Source organism: Caretta caretta, chromosome 5 (assembly GCF_965140235.1).
Source record: "Caretta caretta isolate rCarCar2 chromosome 5, rCarCar1.hap1, whole genome shotgun sequence".
Lineage (NCBI taxonomy): Eukaryota > Metazoa > Chordata > Testudines > Cheloniidae > Caretta > Caretta caretta.
The window spans coordinates 26,702,653-26,722,645 of record NC_134210.1 but is presented as its reverse complement, the minus strand read 5'-3'; the positions used below and the strand labels follow the sequence as shown (position 1 = coordinate 26,722,645).

The 19,993-nt window shown below is 42.8% G+C and overlaps 1 protein-coding gene across 4 annotated transcripts in view; it reads right to left on the bottom strand.

Annotated features, from left to right (window-relative positions):
• NIPBL (NIPBL cohesin loading factor) overlaps positions 1 to 19,993 on the bottom strand; it is a 295,876-nt gene that overhangs the window by 22,171 nt on the left and 253,712 nt on the right. For all 4 annotated transcript variants that reach the window (XM_048849291.2, XM_048849294.2, XM_048849300.2 and 1 more), the window contains 3 exons: positions 11,605 to 11,658; positions 8,018 to 8,126; positions 2,037 to 2,173 (listed from right to left, as the gene is read on the bottom strand). In XM_048849291.2, the coding sequence (XP_048705248.2) occupies positions 2,037 to 2,173; positions 8,018 to 8,126; positions 11,605 to 11,658 (300 nt within the window). The remainder of the gene's footprint in view (positions 1 to 2,036; positions 2,174 to 8,017; positions 8,127 to 11,604; positions 11,659 to 19,993) is intronic.

Genomic DNA, 19,993 nt, shown 5'->3' with positions numbered 1-19,993 from the left:
AGTAGGACTTTGGATTCTGACTTTTCCTTTGGAGTCCTAGAAGGAATCTTTGAACTCTTCTGGCTTCTCTGCCCTAGTGCAGTGGTTCTCAACTAGGTGTACATGTACCGCTGGGGGTATGCAGAGGTCTTCCAGAGGGTACATCAACTCATCTAGATATTTGCCTAGCTTTACAACAGGCTATATAAAAAGCACTGGAGAAGTCAGTACAAACTAAAATTTCATATAGACAAGGACTTGTTTTATACTGCTCTATATACTATATGCTGAAACGTAAGTACAATTTTTATATTCCAGCTGATTTATTTTATGATAAAATATATGATAAAAATGAAAAAATAAGCACATTTTCAGTAATAGTGTGCTATGACACTTTTGTATTTTTATGTCTGATTTTGTAAGCAAGTAATTTTTAAGTGAGGTGAAACTTGGTGGTACGCAAGACAAATCAGACTCCTGAAAGGGGTACAGTAGTCTGGAAAGGTTGAGAGCCACTGCCCTAGAGAATGACCCATTGCTGATACCAGATACTAGCAACAGGTGAAGATAAACTGGGGCTGAATGTGATTTAACTACAAATATAGATAAAAAGACAGTGTTTAGGACATTTCAGAAACCATGATTTAAAAAACCTGATCTGATGAAAGGTTATTAGCCAGTGGGCCTAAAAGTAGTACACATGCCATACGTGAGGAATCTAGAGAAGAAATTATCAAAGCAAGTATTAATTACCAGTTCACTTCATATACACTAAAGTGTTTTATTAACCCTTTGACAATACAAGTTACAATTTCCCAGTGTGCATCCCATTAATCACAATGGGATACGCTATAAATTACCAGCTAAATGATTTTAGGATTCACCTCAAGCTGCATAACTGAAGCTTGTGTACAGTCCACTGAGTAGATGTTGCGGCATTTAAATCCCCTCCACCCCACTCAGGACAGCTTGGTATACTAGTCAATCAGAAGAGACTACATCTAATCATACAACACCAGGAGTACTTTGTAAATACTGCTAGATGACAAGGCTTGCTATTATGATGTCCTCCATCCACAGGCAGGTGAATGGGGAAGAGACCTGGAGATAATTAACTATTAAGATGACGACAGGAATTCTCAGATTAAAAGACCAGAAGTGAAATTCTGAAGTCAGTGACATAACTACCATTTACTTCAAGGGGGGGGCGGCCCAGGAATTCACACTAGTAGTTTACACAAAACCTTACACAAACAGCAACATTCACAATGGGTTCCTTACCAACTTGCTACCATAAGCAGCAGTGTAAATGTAAAGCAAAGAAAGGGAATGGAGTTTATGTATGAAAAACGACAAAATTGGGATTTTTAGTTTTGAGGGAAAAATGATGACTGAGGTGAAATGTTGAAACTAGCTAATGGTTACTATAATATTAAGCTTGATTATGTATTTGTGGTAATTGGAAAAATCAAAATCATGATAAAAGGTTGAAATTAACAGGATAGATACATAAAATTGAACGGCTATCGAATACAGAGCAAATAGTGAATAAGTGGGTTGAACTTTACAGGGGAATAGTTGCATTAAGTATTAATATGTTTATGCAAAATTGGATGACTATCTGAAACTTCATACCATAATGGCACATTGGTCAGTTTTCTGCTGAGGAGTGTACAAAACCAGGAAGTAAATATTACTAAAATAAAGGTTAAATACATTTAAAATATAACACCCTCTACTTATTTTCTTTTTTAAACCTTAATAAGTACGTTTTTAATTTTTAACAAAACCTTTGCAGTTCACCTTGGAGAAGAAAGTAAGAAACCTTGAAGGCAGACTTTTCTGTGCATCCAATACTTTTGGAAAAAAAACACTCCTATTAGAGATGTATGGATTACAAAAGGTTCTCTCATATCTTCAGGACTGAAAACAGCCATGTAGTGGAAATATTGCTGCTGTTTTTTACACTCCCACCCTCAATTTCATCATGCATTTAAGATAACCCTTGAGTTCCATAATTATTGAGATGAAAGAAGACTTTAGTTTCCTATACTTACACTACATTTAGTGGTAAGGTATGGCTGCATGGTCATGGCATGTTTGACCATTAGCTGGGGCCTGATTTTGCTGAATAAGAACAAAGTGGTTATGCAAGCTACCAAGCGACCAGAATTCACACCCTTGTTGTCAGAGTCTGCAAAAATTAGAAAATACATTAAATATATTCAATTCAAGGACTGTTCTTTCAATAACAAAACTGGATAGTAAATAAACACAACATATAAAAATCACTTTCACTGATAATGTATCTTTGAAAAAATGGCATATAAATTCCTCATTAGATAAGAAAACTTGGATTAGCAGACAAAAATGTAAGCACATTATCAAGAAAATATGCAAAATAATAAGTAAACTCCTTTGAAGTTTTCATTAATTTTTAAACCACTTATTTTTCCAGACCACAGGCTCAGCCAATGATTCTGTAATGAATGTAAAACAGAATAATGCAAACAAAACTAGGATTCATAACAAAAACTTTCCTAATATGAAATAATTTGTTTTGTTTTTTGGTCACTGAGAAGGTTCCACAAAATGTAGCTTGGTTAATGAGATTAGCTAGTGAACATGAGTGTGCCTTTGAGCATTTTTGGGAAAGCTGATGATTAATTTTGGAGGTTTTTGCTACTGGATTTGAACTTTGTAGATTGTGAGATCCCTTGTAAACTTTCTAATTTCTGTACTTTGTAATCCCTTTGCACTATACAAGTAGCTGCTTTGCTTCTAACTATGTTGAAGCAGTTCAGTCTGTCAAGTCTTGGAGAATGTGGATTAATCAGAAGGGAGAAAAGCAGGAACTACTCCCAGTTCAGCCATCTTACAGAATCATAGGATTGGAAAGGAGCTCAAGAGGTCATCGAGTCCAGTTCCCTGCACTCATGGTATAAGTATTATCTAGACCAGCCCTGACAGGTGTTTGTCTAACCTGCTCTTAAAAATGATGGAGATTCCACAACCTCGAATGATGGAAATTCCACAACCTCTCTAGGCAATTTATTCCAGTGCTTAACCACCCTGACAGTTAGGAAGCTTTTCCTAATGTCCAACCTAAACCTCCCTTGCTGCAATTTAAGCCCATTGCTTTTTGTCCTATCCTCAGAGGTTAAGAACAATTTTTTCCTTCCTCCTTGTAACAACCTTTTATGTACTTGAAACTGTTATGTCTCCGCTCAGTCTTCTCTATTCCAGACTAAACAAACCCAATTTTTTCAATCTACCCTCGTAGGTCACATTTTCTAGACCTTTAATGATTTTTGTTGCTCTTCTCCGGACTTTCTCCAGTTTTTCCACATCTTTCCTGAAATGTGGCACCCAGAACTGGACACAATACTCCAGTTGAGGCCTAATCAGTACTGAGTAGAGTTGAAGAATTACTTCTCGTGTCTTGCTTACAACACTCTTGCTAATACATCCCAGAATAATTTTGTTTTTGCAACAATGTTACACTGTTGACTCATATTTAGTTTGTGGTCCGCTATGATCCCCAGATCCCTTTCTGCAGTACTCCTTCCGAGGCAGTCATTTCCCATTTTGTATGCGTGCAACTGATTGTTCCTACCTAAGTGGAGTACTTAGCATTTGTCCTTGTTGAATTTCATCCTATTTACTTCAGACCATTTCTTCAGCTTGTCCAGATCATTTTGAATTAGAATCCTATCTTCCAAAGCACTTGCAACCCCTCCCAGCTTGGTATCGTCCGCAAACTTTATAAGTGTTCTCTCTATGCCATTATCTAAATCACCGATGAAGATATTGAACAGAACTGGACCCAGAACTGATCCCTGCGGGACCCCACTTGTTATGCCCTTCCACAAGGTACCCACCTTATAGTAGCTCCATCTAGCTTGCATTTCCCTAGTTTGTTTATGAGAAGGTCATGCGAGACAGTATCAAAAGCTTTACTAAAGTCAAGCTATACAATGTCTACCACTTCCCCCCTATACACAAGGCTTGTTACCCTACCAAAGAAAGCTATCAGGTTGGTTTGACATGATTTGTTCTTGACAAATTCATGCTGACTGTTACTTATCACCTTATTATCTTCTAGATGTTTGCATACTGATTGCTTAATTATTTGTTCCATTATCTTTCCGGGTACAGAAGTTAAGCTGACGGGTCTATAATTCCCCGGGTTGTCCTTATTTCCCTTTTTTAGATTGGCATTATATTTGCCCTTTTCCAGTCTTTTGAAATCTCTCCCATCTTCCATGACTTTTCAAAGATAATTGCTAATGGCTCAGATATCTCCTCTGTCAGCTCTTGAGTATTCTAGGATGCATTTCATCAGGCCCTGGTGACTTGAAGACATCTAACTTGTCTAAGTAATTTTTAACTTGTTCTTTCCCTATTTTAGCCTCTGATCCTACCTCATTTTCACTGGTATTTACTATGTTAGACGTCCGATCACCATCAACCTTCTTGGTGAAAACCGAAACAAATAAGTCACTAAGCACCTCTGCCATTTCCACATGTTCGCTGCCCCCCACTGACTGACAGGACTACCCTGTCCTTGGTCTTCCTCTTGCTTTTAATGTATTTGTAGAATGTTTTCTTGTTACCCTTTAGGTCTCTAGCTAGTTTGATATCGTTTTGTGCCTTGGCCTTTCAAATTTTTTCCCTACATACTTGTGTTATTTGTTTATATTCATCTTTTGTAATTTGACCTAGTTTCCACTTTTTGTAAGACTCATTTTTGATATTTAGATCATTGAAGATCTCTTGGTTAAGCCAGGGTGGTCTCTTGCCGTACTTCCTATCTTTCCTACGCAGTGGGATAGTATGCTCTTGTGCCCTTAATAATATCTCTCTGAAAAACTACCAATTGTCTTAAATTGTTTTTCCCCTTAGACTTGCTTCTCCTGGGATCTTACCTACCAACTCCCTGAGTCTGCTAAAGTCTACCTTCTTTAAATCCATTTTCTTTATTTTGCTGTTCTCCCTCCTACCATTTCTTTGAATCATGAACTCTTACCATTTCATGATCACTTTCACCCAAGCTGCCTTCCACTTTCAAATTCTCAACCAGTTCCTCCCTATTTGTCAAAATCAAAGCTAGAACAGCCTATCCCCTAGTAGCTTTCCCCATCTTCTGAAATAAAGAATTGTCTCCAATACATTCCAAGAACTTGCTGGATGACCTGTGCCCTCCAGTGTTATTTTCCCAACAGATGTTTGAATAGTTGAAGTCCCCCATCACCACCAAGTCCTGTGTGTTGGATGATTTTGTTAATTGTTTAAAAAAAGCCTCATCCTCCTCTTCTTCGTGGTTAGGTGGTCTGCAGTAGACCCCATCATGACATCTCTCTTGTTTTTTACCCCATTTATTGTTACCTAGAGACTTTCAACAAGTCTGTCTCCTGTTTCCATCTCAACCTCAGTCCAAGTGTATACATTTTTAATATATAAGGCAACACCTCCTCCCTTTCCCCCCCCGCCTATCCTTCCTGAGCAAGCTGTACCATTCTATACCAATATTCCAGTCATGCGTATTTTCCCACCAAGTCTCTGTGATGCCAACTATGTCATAGTTGTGTTTATTTACTAGCATTTCGAGCTCTTCCTGCTTATTCCCCATACTTCTCGAATTAGTATACAGACATCTAAGATACTGATTTGATTTCTCCCCTGAGTTCTGTCTTGTGGAGCTGTACATAAAAACTTTCATTCAAGGCTCTCAAAGCACTTTGCAAACACTGTGTCCTACAGTCTACTTGTGAGGTTTACCTTTCCGCACCAAGACAGCAACATCAAAATTTTTTCTATAGGAAAAGAAGGGGGAAGGTGGGTGGGTGGCAGGACAACTGGAAATTTTTTTTTGATTCATATGACTTGCGTTCTAATCTAAACTTTGACACATACTACGTGACCTTGAGCAAACAGTTTAATCTCTCTGCCCCTATATTTTCGAATCTGTTAAGTATAGATAATAAAACATACCTAATTAATAGGTTGTTACACAAAATTACTGTTTGTAATGTACAATGCGATTATTGTATTATTAAATTTGTATAAATACAAAGCATCTGCCTCCCATCCCTTCATAATCATAATAATTCCCTCATACAACATTTAGAATTATGCAAACCTTTCAGCCCTTTTCTATCTGGCTTCTTACAGCTGTGGAAATCTTACTCCATATGCCTGATTCTGGTTTCCATTAAGGCTCTTTCATATTGCTTTGGCAGTGTAAGTGGCCCTTAAAGTAACCAAAGTAGTGTAAACTTCCAGAATAGTGTACAGGGGTCTCAATGCAATGAGAATCTGGCCCTATATATCTTTTGTGATTATGCTATGCATACTTTGCTGTGTAAACCACAGTGGATATAGTTTTCAATGTCTGCAAGCTGAAAGGGGCTATAGGCAAACCAAAGCATTCACTGAATTAACATATCAACCAGCTGTGGGTTTAAAGATGTACCTGTCTTATGTGGACAGGGTTGTGGGACACAGAGGCAGAGTTAAAGTTGCTGTATTTCCATATTTTCAATGTTTGTGAGTAAATGCTTTTAAGAACTATAAAGTTCTACTACTGATTTCCCCCATCCCTTTAAGCTATTGATATGTATTTACAACCTTACATCCAATTTAAACAAGTTTCCTGTCTAGGAATAATAGTACTATTACTAATCACAGATATAGCACTTTATATAGTCAAAAACCTTCAGTAATATTATTCAACTCTCAGAGAGATTAAGTAACATTAAAATCCCCACTTTAGATAAAGGGAAATGGAAGCACAGGGAGAGTATGTCCAAGCTCACACAGCAAGTCGAAGCTGGGAACAGAACCCAACAGGAACTGACTCAACCCAATAGACCAGGCTATTACTTAATGAGATAAAACAACCTAAATGAACTATGTGCAGCAACACCTACAGCTAGCCTGTAAATAACCCAAACATTCTCTATTACTCTAACAAAGCAAAGCTTCCTACTATTTCAAGTTTTATCAAAAGCTGGCAGTTGGACTTGAATATACATATTAGGTAATTTTGTCACAAACTATACCCTTCATGAAAAAATATAAGAAACGAAACTTATAAAAATTTAAAAGACTTTTAAAGATAAAGCCTAGTATTTAAAGTGTATATCTACAATATATATCAAATAGAAATGCATTCAAAACTTACTTAACCTCTCTTTCACACAAAATGTGAAACTCAAAGTTACCATTTATCCCAAATGGGAGTTATCTACTCAAAGATTTAGGAGCTCTAAATGGACACAAGAGCAAAGACATTTCTTAAAATTTTTGACTTATCAGGTATTCTGCTTGGTAAAAAGATGCTAAAAAAGGATGTATTACCACAACCATGTGTGGATGAAAAAATAACCTGTGGTAATTTATACTGTCCTGCACATCACAGATTCAGGATTTAAGACCAGAAGGTACCTTTAGATCATCTAGTCTAACCTCTGGTATATCACAGGTAATTAAATTTCTCCCAATTATTCCTATAATGAGCCTAATAAATTGTGTTTCACTAAAATATATCTTCCAGAAAGGCATCCAGTCTTGATCTGAAGACATCAGGAGTTGGAGAAGCCATCTTTTCCCTTGATAGTTTGTTCAATCAGCTAATCCTCCTTGCTATTAAAAAATTCTGCTTTATTTCTAATTTGAATGTATCCATGCCTGCCATGCTCTTGTTATGCCTTATAACAACATTCTATATTTCACCAAGTGTGATAGAACCAGAATATAATAGCACCAGAACAACTTTAATGAAGGAACAAAAAATGTTTTCAAGCAGCATCCTTTTCAAGGGACAAGAGGAAGATTTATTATAATGGCAGTTAAAAGTCAATTTAATCATAACAAAGGAAGCTTTAATTTAGATGTCTTGAGACAGTCCTTGTCTTATCCACTACTGTCCTTTTTTAAACGGAACTATAGATTTTTACAAACATTAGTGTATGATTTAATATATTTAATAACAAAAAATACATTAACACTATTGGATTTTAAGTAATTATATTACCTGCTAGAGATTCCTCATATTTAAGAATGTGCTCAACCAGATTATCAACAAGCTGAGTACAGGCTTTCTTCACAGGTTTATACGAGGCATCTTCTTCTGACTTCAAAAGCTATTGCAGACAGAAAGACAGGAGATGATTAAGATTTAATATAAACTGCAATACACTGAATCGTCCCAATAATTTGCACTTAAATGTATGTCACATTTGTAACAATCATAGATGAAGAAGGATTTCATGATACATATAAAGTTATCCAAGTTCTTCCTAAGAAGCCCTGAAAAGCACTTTGTGGAGGCAAAAAATTAAACTATTTAACAAAATAAATATTACATTTGAATGGGGGATATCTAGGAACAAAGCACTACAATTAAAAGAATTAAGCGATAGGGCAGTAAGTATAGCTCATTCGCAAAGTTTAACAAGTAGAATTGTCTTGTCAGTGAGGTAGATACTATGTTCAAAATGTTAACAGAGTCATGTTCCATTGTCTTTGTCTTTTCTCACTCCCTATTACTCACTATTCACTTCCTGATGCCTGAACTGGCTCTCTGTTGTCCACGTGCCTTATCTGTGACTTGTAAGAGGTGCTGTTCTGGTGCAATATTATCATCTGTTTTGATTTGTTTCTCCTTGCCCCTCTTAGTAGCATAAGAACATAACAAAGGTCAGACCAAAAGTCCATCTAGACCAGTATCCTGTCTCCCGACAGTGGCCAATGCCAGGTGCCCCAGAGGAAATGAACAGAACAGGTGATCATCAAGTGATCCATCCCCTGTCACCCATTCCCAGCTTCCAGCAAATAGAGGCTAGGGACACCATCACTGCCCATCCTGGCTAATAGCCACTGATAGACCATCCTCCATGAATTTATCTAGTTCTTTTTTGAGCCCTGTTATAGTCTTGGCCTTCACAACATCCTCTGGCAAAGAGTTCCACAGATTGACTATGCGTTGTGTGAAGAAATACTTCCTTTTGTTTGTTTTAAACCTGCTGCCTATTAATTTCATTTGGTGACCCCTACTTCTTGTGTTATGAGAAGGAATAAACAACACTTCCTTAAATTTTAACAATGAGACACTGTCTCATGGCCCCCTTTTCCCATTAGTGATTACACTAACCACCTCCACTTGCATTCATAATCACATAACTGTTGACGTTGCTACAGAGATGTTTTCTGTATGGAAAAAGTAATATTATGAAAGTATCAAGACCAAGATTTGAAAAAAATGGGCAGTCTAACTTTGGGCTCCAAGTTTATATTTCAACACCTAAACAACTGGCCTGATTTTGAAAAGTGTCAAATATTCAGCTCCCATTAGTGTCACTGAAGCTGAGAGATGCGCAGAACTTTCGAAAATCAGGTCAATTGTTTAGGCACCAAAATATGGATTTGGAGATTAATTTTAGGCACCCATTTTTGAAAGTCTTGGTTTTAATGCATATGAAGGTATCTTTTAATGCGGATGAAAATATAGAGAAGAATGCAAAATGATGTGACCAGCCAGCTCTCTGGGGATTTCAGATGATCCATGTATACTGCAGTAAGACCCCACGTAATAACAGAAGAAATGCAGTCACTAGCTATCACTCCCAACAAATACAAGAACCAACCAGAGAACTGGGAAAGAAATAAAGGGAGTAGTTACAGGCTGGGATTTTCAAAGGGCCATAAGAAGTTAGGCACCCAAATTCCACTGAAATTAAATGGGGGCTGGGCTACTAACCTGCTTAGACTACTTTGAAAAATCCCAGCCACTGTCTTGAAAATGGGCAAAAAAAGATGACCTCAAGAACTAGTCAGATTAACGTCAATATTGAGTAAATATAATAAATAAAACCAGCATCTGGACAGGACAATGAAAAATGCTCTTGCTCCAGCAGTACCAATCGAAACAGACTGAACAGTTCTTCCTCCATACCCAGTTCAAAACATCTGCTCGAGGGTGCCATAGAGGGGGAAAGAGGTGAAGCCTCCCTCATGACATGGGTGGGTTCTATAGGTGGGTATGGGGCCAGGTTCCCTAACAGGGCCAGCAGGACAGATCCTGTGGGTGTTGCAGAGGTCCCCATGGTGTGGGAAATCATTGGCTCCTCTGCTGTTGTGGAGGAGGGTAATGCCATGATGCCAGTGGTCTTTTGGGATACTCAGAGTAGTGTTAGGGAATTGGCAGCCCTCGTGCTCCATCCGAATCCTCTGAGGAAGCCAGTCCCAATGGCAGTACCACTGGAGCCGGTGGAAGCATGTAAACCATAGGAAGATGCGTTGAAATGTCTTGACCGTGGTATGTCCTGAGTAGGAGATCTGGCATCCCTAGATGTGGATGGTAGTGAAAGGCCACTACAGTAAACAGTTCATGTGTCTCTGGTGCTTTCTCCAATCTCCCTGGTGTTAATGATACTCATTCCATAGCCAGAACCAGTGCCCGAGTGGAGGACTTTCCTGAAACTGATGAATCTCTGGTCTTAAGGGAGGCTGACGTTGACGGTGTGTGCGGCTTGGTATGCCATACTGGTGGATCTGCCAGTTTGTGAGGTTTTTTGTCATGCTTGTGCGTGTTGGAGAACACTGCCTCCAGTAGCTGGAATTCGTAGAAGGTGCATCATCATTCTTTGGTTTGGAGGAAGACTTACTGCCATGCTTATGTGCACGCTTCCGTACTTCCTGACTAGGCCCCAGCACGGGGTCCCTAGTGGCGGTACCACCGGAGCTGGACTCAAACTTCATAGCTGGAGGCGCACTCCTGGCTGTCTCAAGCTGATGTTGGGAGGGTGGGGTTCCCCCTGTCTGGGTCTGCCTGAGGCCTCATGGCGACTTCCACGAGCTACTTCTTAATGTGGAAAGCCCGGCCTTCTTGGGTAAGGCTTGGGAAAGACTGGCAAATATTACATTAATGGACAGGATATTACTGGGCAGGAAGCACAGATTTTAAATCCTGGTGTCTTTGGCACAGTCCAGTGCCCATGTGTGGGTACTTGGGTGAGGGGTAATAGTAAACAGATTCCACCTAAGTCTCAGTTCTACCAAAACTATTACTACAAGTTAAAACTACGTTAAAACAGTAAAAACAGTTTTTCTTGTAGCGTTTGCTAACTGTATACTATTCTAAACATTTTAATGTGCATCATACACGAGAGGACACTAGTAGCTCTGACTTAGACCATGCAGAAGTGAGAAGGAACCGGAGATATGGTTGATCCACTTGGCCCTTTATCACCTTGGACAAAACCAAGAGGTGAGGCGAGACAAGGACGTATGTGTGGACCCCAACGGAAAGTACTACTTTTAAATTCTCCAGCTTTGGACACATGGCATGGATGTGTAAACCCTCAGTGGAATACAATAGGGACCATTACTCAAAGAAGAACTAGTTTTAGGTACAAAAGCAGTGGCAAAGGAAGAATACAACTGTTAAAGTCAAAAGGTTGTAACAAAAAAGTCAAGAAAATGTTAGATTTTACAATTAGGATAACAGTGTAAAGGACTATTCTAGAAGTTCGTGGAGTTACATTTTAGCCCTAGGTTCCATGAAACATGCTAAGAGTCTTTTGACATTTGTAAAATGAGTCTTTCAAAACTATTACTTACATTTTGAAGAAGTTGTTCAAACCAGTCATATCCTGTATCTCTACAAGCTGCAACCTAAGAAAGAATATTTGGAATAGATTTATAAAAAAGAAATCTGAAGGAAAATGTAATTGAAGTGTTTCAACACAGGTTTAAATTTAAACTATGATAAGTATTTTTCCTTTACGAAAATTATTTTAAATTGTAAGACAGCAGCAACAGGAACTATGTTGTCTGTATTTGATTTTTTTTTTCCACGTTTTAAATGCTACCACAACCTACATTAAGTAAGTCTGAAGTTTTTACTTCAGTTGTAGGGTTACTGTGAGATCAAATTTGACCTAAATTTTAATTTTAGTGAAAATTTAGTTTTTGCAAAGCTTAACAGCTAATAAAATATATGACATATTTCAACTGCCCGAAAATGCATTTTTTAAAGAAGCCCTATAGGATTTGCCATCATTCCAGGACTGTGTTAACTCATGAGAACCTGAAGGTAAAATTGACTAGACTAAAGAAAATGTAACCGATTAGTCTCTTTTTATTGTCTAAGATCAAACTAATGCATAAACTACTGTTTAGAATAAATACTAAAAAGTAGATTAACCAGTTTTATGGTGTTAATAGTGAGATAAACAAATACATTTATTTTAATTGATCATGATTTTAAAACATGTATCCTTTAAAACAATAAATTTTACATAAGGACATCGGACTAGATGTAATGTCCTGCATCACTGAGTCAATCCTGTGCTATTGCACGCAACCCTATCATACACTCCCATTCATAAACTGATCAAGCTCCATCTTAAAACTAGCTAGGTTGTCTGCCACCACTACTCCTTTTGGAAAACTGTTTCAGAACCTCACTCCTTTCATGATTAGACATATTTTAATTTGCAGACTAAATTTATTTATAGCCAGTTTACATCCATTTGTTCTTATGAAAATATTGACCTTTAGCTTAAATAGCTCTTCTCCCTCCGTGATGTTTATCCTCCTGATGTACTGATAGGGAGCAATCTTATTCATTTTCTGCTTTCATTTTGCTAGACTAAATGACCCAAAAACTCTTTTAGTCTCCTCTCATAAGAATGTCTCTCCTTTCCCATGCTCCTCCTACTGGCACTTCTCTGCACCTATTCTAGTTTTTATTCATCATTCTTGAATATGGGTGACCAGAACTGTACACAGTATTCCAGGTGAGATCTTACCATTGCCTTGTACAATGACATTAACACCTTCTTATCTTACTCCTGAGGGCATTCTGTGTCAAAAAATTAAAAATTCTGTGCCAAAAATTTAAAAATTCTGCAAAATTGTGCATGTTTTATTTGTCAATAAATAAATGTAGAGGCTCCCGCATGGCAGTGGGGAGCATAGGCCACTGGCTGCACAAAGGTGGGAGATCATCCTGCATCACCCCATCCCCACCCCTGAGACACAGACTCAGCGGTGAAGGGGCACCTGACCCTGACATAGCACAAGGCCTGGGCCTGCCCCAGAAACACCCTGGGGCAGGTGTGGGGCAGGCAGGCTCAACCATGCAGGATCCAAATGTGAAGGGGCTTGGTGCGGGGTGCGAAGGTTCTATGTAGGACAATCTGGGTGCAGGAAGCTCAGTATGGGGGCTAGGTGTTGGGGGATCTGGATGCACAGAGGCTTGTTGGGGGGATTCCAGGTGCAGGGGCAATGGGACTCTGCAAGGACTTCCAGGTGAAGGTGGTTGGGGCTCAGTGGAGGGATCTGGGAGTGGGAGTATCAGCGGGGGAGTCTGGGTGCTGAGAGAGTGAGGCTTGGTGGGGTGGGGGTCTGGGTGCAGCAGGTTGTGAGTCAGTGATGTGGGTGTCTGGATGTGGGGGCTCACGGTGGTGTGGGGGTTTGAGTGCAGGGAGCTCAGTGGGAGGTAGTCTGGGATGCAGGGGTGGGGTTCTGGAGGCAGAGGGTCTGGGTTCAGGGGTTGAAATTTGGGTATTGAGTGCAAGGGGAGTTCTGGGTGTATGGGGTGAGGCTTGGCAGGAATGTCTGGGTATGGAAGGTCCAGATGCACAGGGGTTGGGAGGATGGAGGAGCAGCTCTTCAAACAGTGACCCCTGTCCCCTGAAGCTGAGGAGAGATGGGGGCAGGAAGTAGGGGAGGATGCTGAGCTTCCTGCAGCTGAGGGAGGTTTCTGGTGATGAGTCTGATACAGCCCCAGCCACTCCTTGCAGGGGAAGAGGAAGTCCCGTCTTCTCCTGCCTCCAGCCCAGCCGGGACTACCAGCTGATCCCGCTCAGGGTAGGAGCCACTGGCTGGGATATTCCCAGTCCAACAGTGATTTACCACTCCGCTGGCTGCTCTGGGTGCCTGAAACGATGTACCTGCACTGCTAGGGAGTGGTGTGTAACTGCTCTTTCAGCTTCCCTTTGCCTCCCTGTCAGGAAGTCATTTTTCTGCGGGAAAGCAAAGAAATCTGCGGGGGACATGAATTCTGTGCATGCGCAGTGGAGCAGAATTCCCCCAGGAGTATTATCTCTAATTGCTAATACCTCATCTGATAAAATCCTAGGATTGCACTTGATTTTTTTCATGAATGCATCACATTAGTGACTCAGTCATCCTATGACTGACTAATACACCTAGGTCTTTCTCCTCTATTATTTCCAATTGATGAGCCCCAGGTTTTAGCAGAAAAAACGGTTATCTACCTTTTGTAACTGTTGTTCTTTGAGATGTGTCGCTCGTGTCCATTCCATTCTAGGTGTGTGCATGCCCACCTGACCTGCACAGTTGTCAGAGATTTTTGCCTTAGCAGTATCCATAGTGTCAGCTGTGGCACCCTCTGGAGTGACACACTCATGCCTTGGTCTATTAGGCACCGCTGGCCCTATGCCCTCTAAATACCTTCTTCCTGGCAACTCCAACACAGGGGTAGGAGGGCAGGTAATGGAATGGACATGAGCAACACATCTTGAAGAACAACAGTTATGAAAGGTAGGTAACAGTTTTTTCTTCTTCAAGTGCTTGCTCATGTCAATTTCATTCTAGGTGACTCACAAGCAATATCCCAGGACGTGGGCTTGGAGTTCAGAGTCATGCGACTTGCAATACTGCTCTATCAAAGCCTGTGTTATCTCAGGCTTCCTGGGTAAGCATGTAGTGAGATGTGAATGTGTGAATGGATGACCAGACGGCGGTCCTGCAGATATCTGGAATTGGCACATGGGCCAGGAAGGCCACCACTGAGGCTTGCGCCCTAGTTGAGTGGGTGGTTACAATTGCCGGTGGAGGCACTTTTGCCTGATCACAGCAAAACCGGATGAAGGCAGTGATCCATGATGAAATTCTATTGGTGGACACTGGATGACCTTTCATCCTATCTGCTACCACGACGAATCGTTTCATCGACTTACAGAATGGTTTGGTCCTTACAACGTAGAAGGCTAGTGCTCTCCTGAGATCCAGGGAGTGCAACCTATGCTCCTCTTCATACTTACGAGGCTTTCGGAAGAAGACTGGCAAGAATATGCCCTGGTTCATGTGAAATTGTGAAACCACATTGGGCAGGAAAACTGGGTGTGGCTGCAGCTGGACCCTGTCCTTGAAAAACACCTTATAGGGAGGCTCCAAGGTAAGTGCCCTAATCTCAGAGACCCTTTGTGAAGATGTTATCACCAACAGGAATGACACCCCCCCAGGAGACCAGAAGAAGGGAACAGGAAGCCAACTGCTCGAAGGGAGCTATCATGAGCACTAGATTCAGGTCCCACAGAGGGATGGGGTCTTGGACATGGGGATAGAGTTGCTCCAGACCTTTCAAGTACTGGACCGTCATGTCATAAGTGAAGACTGACCTGCCCTGGAATAGGGGTGAAAGGCTCATATGGCGGCCAAGTGGATCTTAATCGATGAAAGGGAAAAGCCCTGGTGCTTGAGATGCAGAAGGTAGTTCGTTATCGACTGCAGCGAGGTCTGTTCAAGCCTAACCCCTTGGGTCAAGGCCCAGCACCTCAGCCAGGTAGTCTGCTCTGGTGGAAGGCTTTTTACTCCCCAGTAGGACCTGCTGGACATGGGCCAAGCACTCCTGCTCTTCGGCATTCAACCATTCAGCAACCAAGCTGTCAGGCCCAGCACTGCTAGACTCGGGTGTAGGAGACTGCCATGGTTTTGGGATAGGAGATCCGGCCAAAGAGGCAGCTGCAGTGGGGCCGTCACCGTCAGGTCCAGCAGCATGCCGAACCAGTGTTGGCGAGACCAAACCAGGGCTATGAGGATCACTTTCACCCTGTCCTGCTTGATCTTCATGAGGACTTTGTGGATCAATGTGGATCATTAGAGCCCCCGACCATGGGAGTAAGAAGGCACTGACAAGGATCCCCCGAAATGAGCAGAGCATGTGGCATTTCCTGTTCTGATGAGTCGCAAACAAGTCCACTTGGAGAGATCCCACTTTCAGAAGATCACGCTGACCATCTTGGGGTGGAGCAACCATTCGTGGCGAGACTAGAAGGTTCTGCTGAGGCGATCTGCTAATACGTTCCTGGTCCTGGGGAGGTGCGCTGTCACAAGATGAATGGCATGCTGCACTCAGAAGTCCCAGAGCCAGAGAACTTCCTGGCAAAGGGCTGACAACCAGGCTCCACCCTGCTGGTTGATATAGAACTTTGTGGTGGTGTTGTCCATCAGGACTTGAACCACTTGCCCTTCAAGTGGGACCAAAAAGCCTGACATATGAAGTGAACCGCTCTGAGCTCCCTGACATTTATGTGGAGGGAGGGGTCGACCCGCAACCAGCGGCCTTGTGTGAGCTCCCCAGGAAAACCAGGGTCAGCGATGGGGACGTGAAGGGAACTCCCTCCAACACCGATCTGGGGTCCAACCACTATGACAATGATGACCGGATGTGGTCCGGCACCTTGACTACCAGGTCTAGGTCGTGCCTGTTGGGGATGTAGACCAATGCCAGCCGCGCCTGCAGCGACTGGAGATGGAGCCAGTTATGCCAGACGACGTAAGTACAGGCTGCCATGTGGCCTAACAACCTTCGGCAAGTATGGGCAGTAGTGAGTGGGTCATCCCTTACACGGAGATCACATCTGACATAGCTTACAAACAAGCCTCTGGAAGGAAGACTGGCCAGCATGGAGTCGAGGACTGCCCTTATAAACTCTGTTTGTTGCACTGGTATGAGGGTCAATTTCTTTTTGTTTACTCACAGGCCCACAGGTGGCACACACCAGATCAAAACTGCTCTGCACCTGATCCCGTGACCTGCTCTTGATGAGCCAATCATCGAGATAAGGATAGACCTGGACTCCCCGACATCTCAGGTAAGCAGCTACCTGGGCCATGCATTTTGTAAATACCCACGGGGCCGAGGAGAGGCCAAAGGGTAGCACCATGAATTGGAAGTGACGCTGGCCCACCATAAAACGGAGGAACCATCTGTGTCCTCGGAAGATGGAAATAAGAAAATAAGTGTCTTTCAAGTCGCGAGCGGCATACCAGTCTCCCGGATCCAGGGAGGGGATAATGGAGATCAAAGAAACCATGCGGAACATCAACTTCTTGAGATATTTGTTTAGTCACCACAGGTCCAGAATGGGTCTTAGGCCCCCTTTGCCTTCAGGATTAGGAAATAGCAGGAGCAGAATCCTTTCCCCCCTCATTTCCCAAGGGACCTCCTCCACTGCTCCCAGCTGCAGGAGGTTGTCAACCTCCTGAATGAGGAGTTGCTTGTGAGAAGGGTCCCTGAAGAGGAACGGGAAGAGGAGTATGAGGGGGTTGGGGTGGATGAGAATTGCAGGGTGTAGGCCAGAGATACAATTTCTAGCACCCAGCAGTCTGAGGTAACCAGCAACTAGGTCGAATGGTAGGGATGAAGATGGTTGAGGAAAGGATGAGGTGGATCCGGGGATGTGACTGGGACATCGCTCTCAAGCGCATCCGCAAAAAGCCCACTTCTGGCCCCTGTGTTTTTTTGCTGGGCCAGGTTCTGCGGGTGAATGGGAGGAAGAAGGGCGGTGACAACATTACCCAAGGTGTCTGATTGCTCCGCTATCTCTTCCACCTGTCGTCCTAAGTTCATGGCCACCCTTAGGAGCAGGACTTGGTACTCCTTAAAATCATCCAGTGGGTTAGCACAAAAGGGCCCTGCCAGAGCCTCATCTGGAGAGGATGAGAATGACTGGACCACCAGGGGAGGGCTCAGGGCATCATCCCCCATGGGGGAAAAGGGCTTTCGGAGTGGGCACCTGCCCTTCCACCCCCACGTCCGATTGCACTTCACACACCAAGCCCGGTGCCGTCTGATGCTTGTCTGAAGCAGCAACCAACGATTGCTGAGAAGGGGGCATCAGCATAACTGGCATGCCCCAGGCATTCCAATAAAGCCATTGCACTGGCTACTGGCCCTACTGCCAGGATGACATCATGGAGGTGGACACAGCCTCAGGAGCCCAGTCGCAATGTGTTGTCTTGGCAAGAGGCTGAACTCCCACTCAGTGCTGGAGGAATCCTCCTCTGATGACTATGGCAGGGCTGTCGACAACTGAGTCTGGTGGCTAACCATTGCCATGGGTAAACGGTTCCTTGAATAGGTGGAGTACAGGGAGTGGCACCGTGTTGGGGAACATTCCCGTGGTCTAGGTGTTGGCGGCTGACGTCGTGGAGAGGGTCAGCAAGCGGACGACAATGACCGGCGCCTCCCTCTGGGCAAGTCTCGACAAGAGGGCTGAGACCAGGAGCACAGTGCCAGTGAATTGGTGACCTGGGCTGATGCGGAGACCAGGGGTGTGATGACTAAGAGTTCTGCCTTGGCTCCAGAGACTGGTGGTGTTCACTCGCCTTCTGGGGGGCTTTCATGGCTGGCTTGCCCTCTGGGTCCATTGCAGCAGGTGGTGCTGGCTGCTCTGGGAGCGTCCTTTGCTCTCTGGGCACCGGGAGGGGCTGGGAAGATGCTAACTCAGCAATGACTCTGGGTCCCCAACCGCTTCCTGGAATTGGTGGTGGATCCATTGGGATATGTATCCCCTTGTGTCTCTGGGGTGGGTGAGAGGTCGCTCCGAACAGGGTCCTTTACCCGATGCCCGTTGGTCCTTGCTCAGTGCGGGTCCTGCTATTTTGACTTCTTCTTGGGCACCGGCAAAGGGGAATGGTGTCAGGTAGAGCCCAGTGTCAGGGGTGCACAACACACTGAGGCGAAGTACTGGGAATCGAGTCCAGCTGGGATGGCTCAGAGGCTGAGCTGAGAGCAGCCTCCATAAGAAGGGCTCTCAAATGGATGTCACGCACTTTTTGTATCCTGGGATGAACGTTCTTAAAGATACAACACCTTTCTTTTACATGAGATTCCCCAAAGCACTTCAGACAGCTGCCATGGGGGTCACTAACAGGCCTATTACAGTCAGCACAGGGCTTAAAACCTGGAGACTGAGGCATGCCCTGCTTGGGGAAAAATCCCCTAACTTACTAACTATACTGCTGAACAACTACTTACTAACTACAGTAAACAAAACTATTTACACCTCTAATACATGAAGTGAAGAAGGAAACCGATGATCACTTGTGAGGCAACGGAGAGAGGCACTCCAACCAACCAGCATGGGAGGTAAGAAGGAACTGAGAGGGTGTAGGGCCATGGCAGCTGATATATTGATGCATGAGTGTGACACTCCAGAGGGCGCTGCAGCCAACCCTACGGATACTGCTAAGGCAAATCTCCGACAATCGGGCATGTGGGTGTGCGCACACCTAGAATGGAATCGACAAGAGCAAGAACTCGAAGAAGAAATTCCTGCTATAAGTGCATGACCTTGTACTTCGTACTATTATACGCCATTCCATTTTTATTACTCTAGTTCATCCAGTTCTTCCTGAATAATATTACATTCCTTGTCCAGAATGGCAATGCCTCCCAACTCTGTGTCATCAGCAAGTCTCATTAGCACACTCCCACTTTTTTTTTTTCCAAGATCACTAATAAAAACATTAAATAAGATTGGTCTCAAAATAGATCCTTGAGGAACTTGGTGAATTACCTCTCTCCAGCCTGATTGTTCTCCCTTCAGCACAACCCATTATCATCTCTCTGTTAGCCAGTTCCTTACCCACCTTACAATTCATGCACTGATCCCCATCTTTTCTATTTCTAATAATTTCACATCTGGTACAGTATCAAATACTTTACTGAAGTCCGAACAGATTAAATCTAATGCATTTCCCTTGTCTAAAAAAAAAAAAATCAGTTATTTCATCCAAGAAAGGTTATAAGGTTAGTCTAGCAAGATTTTCCTTTGATAAACCCATATTGCATTTTAACCCATTAACCTGCATGTCTTTAATTGTTCTTTCCTTCAAAATTTGTTCTGAAGCCTTGCATAATATTAAGGTCAGACTAACAAGTCTGCAGTTACCTGGATCACTAGTTCCT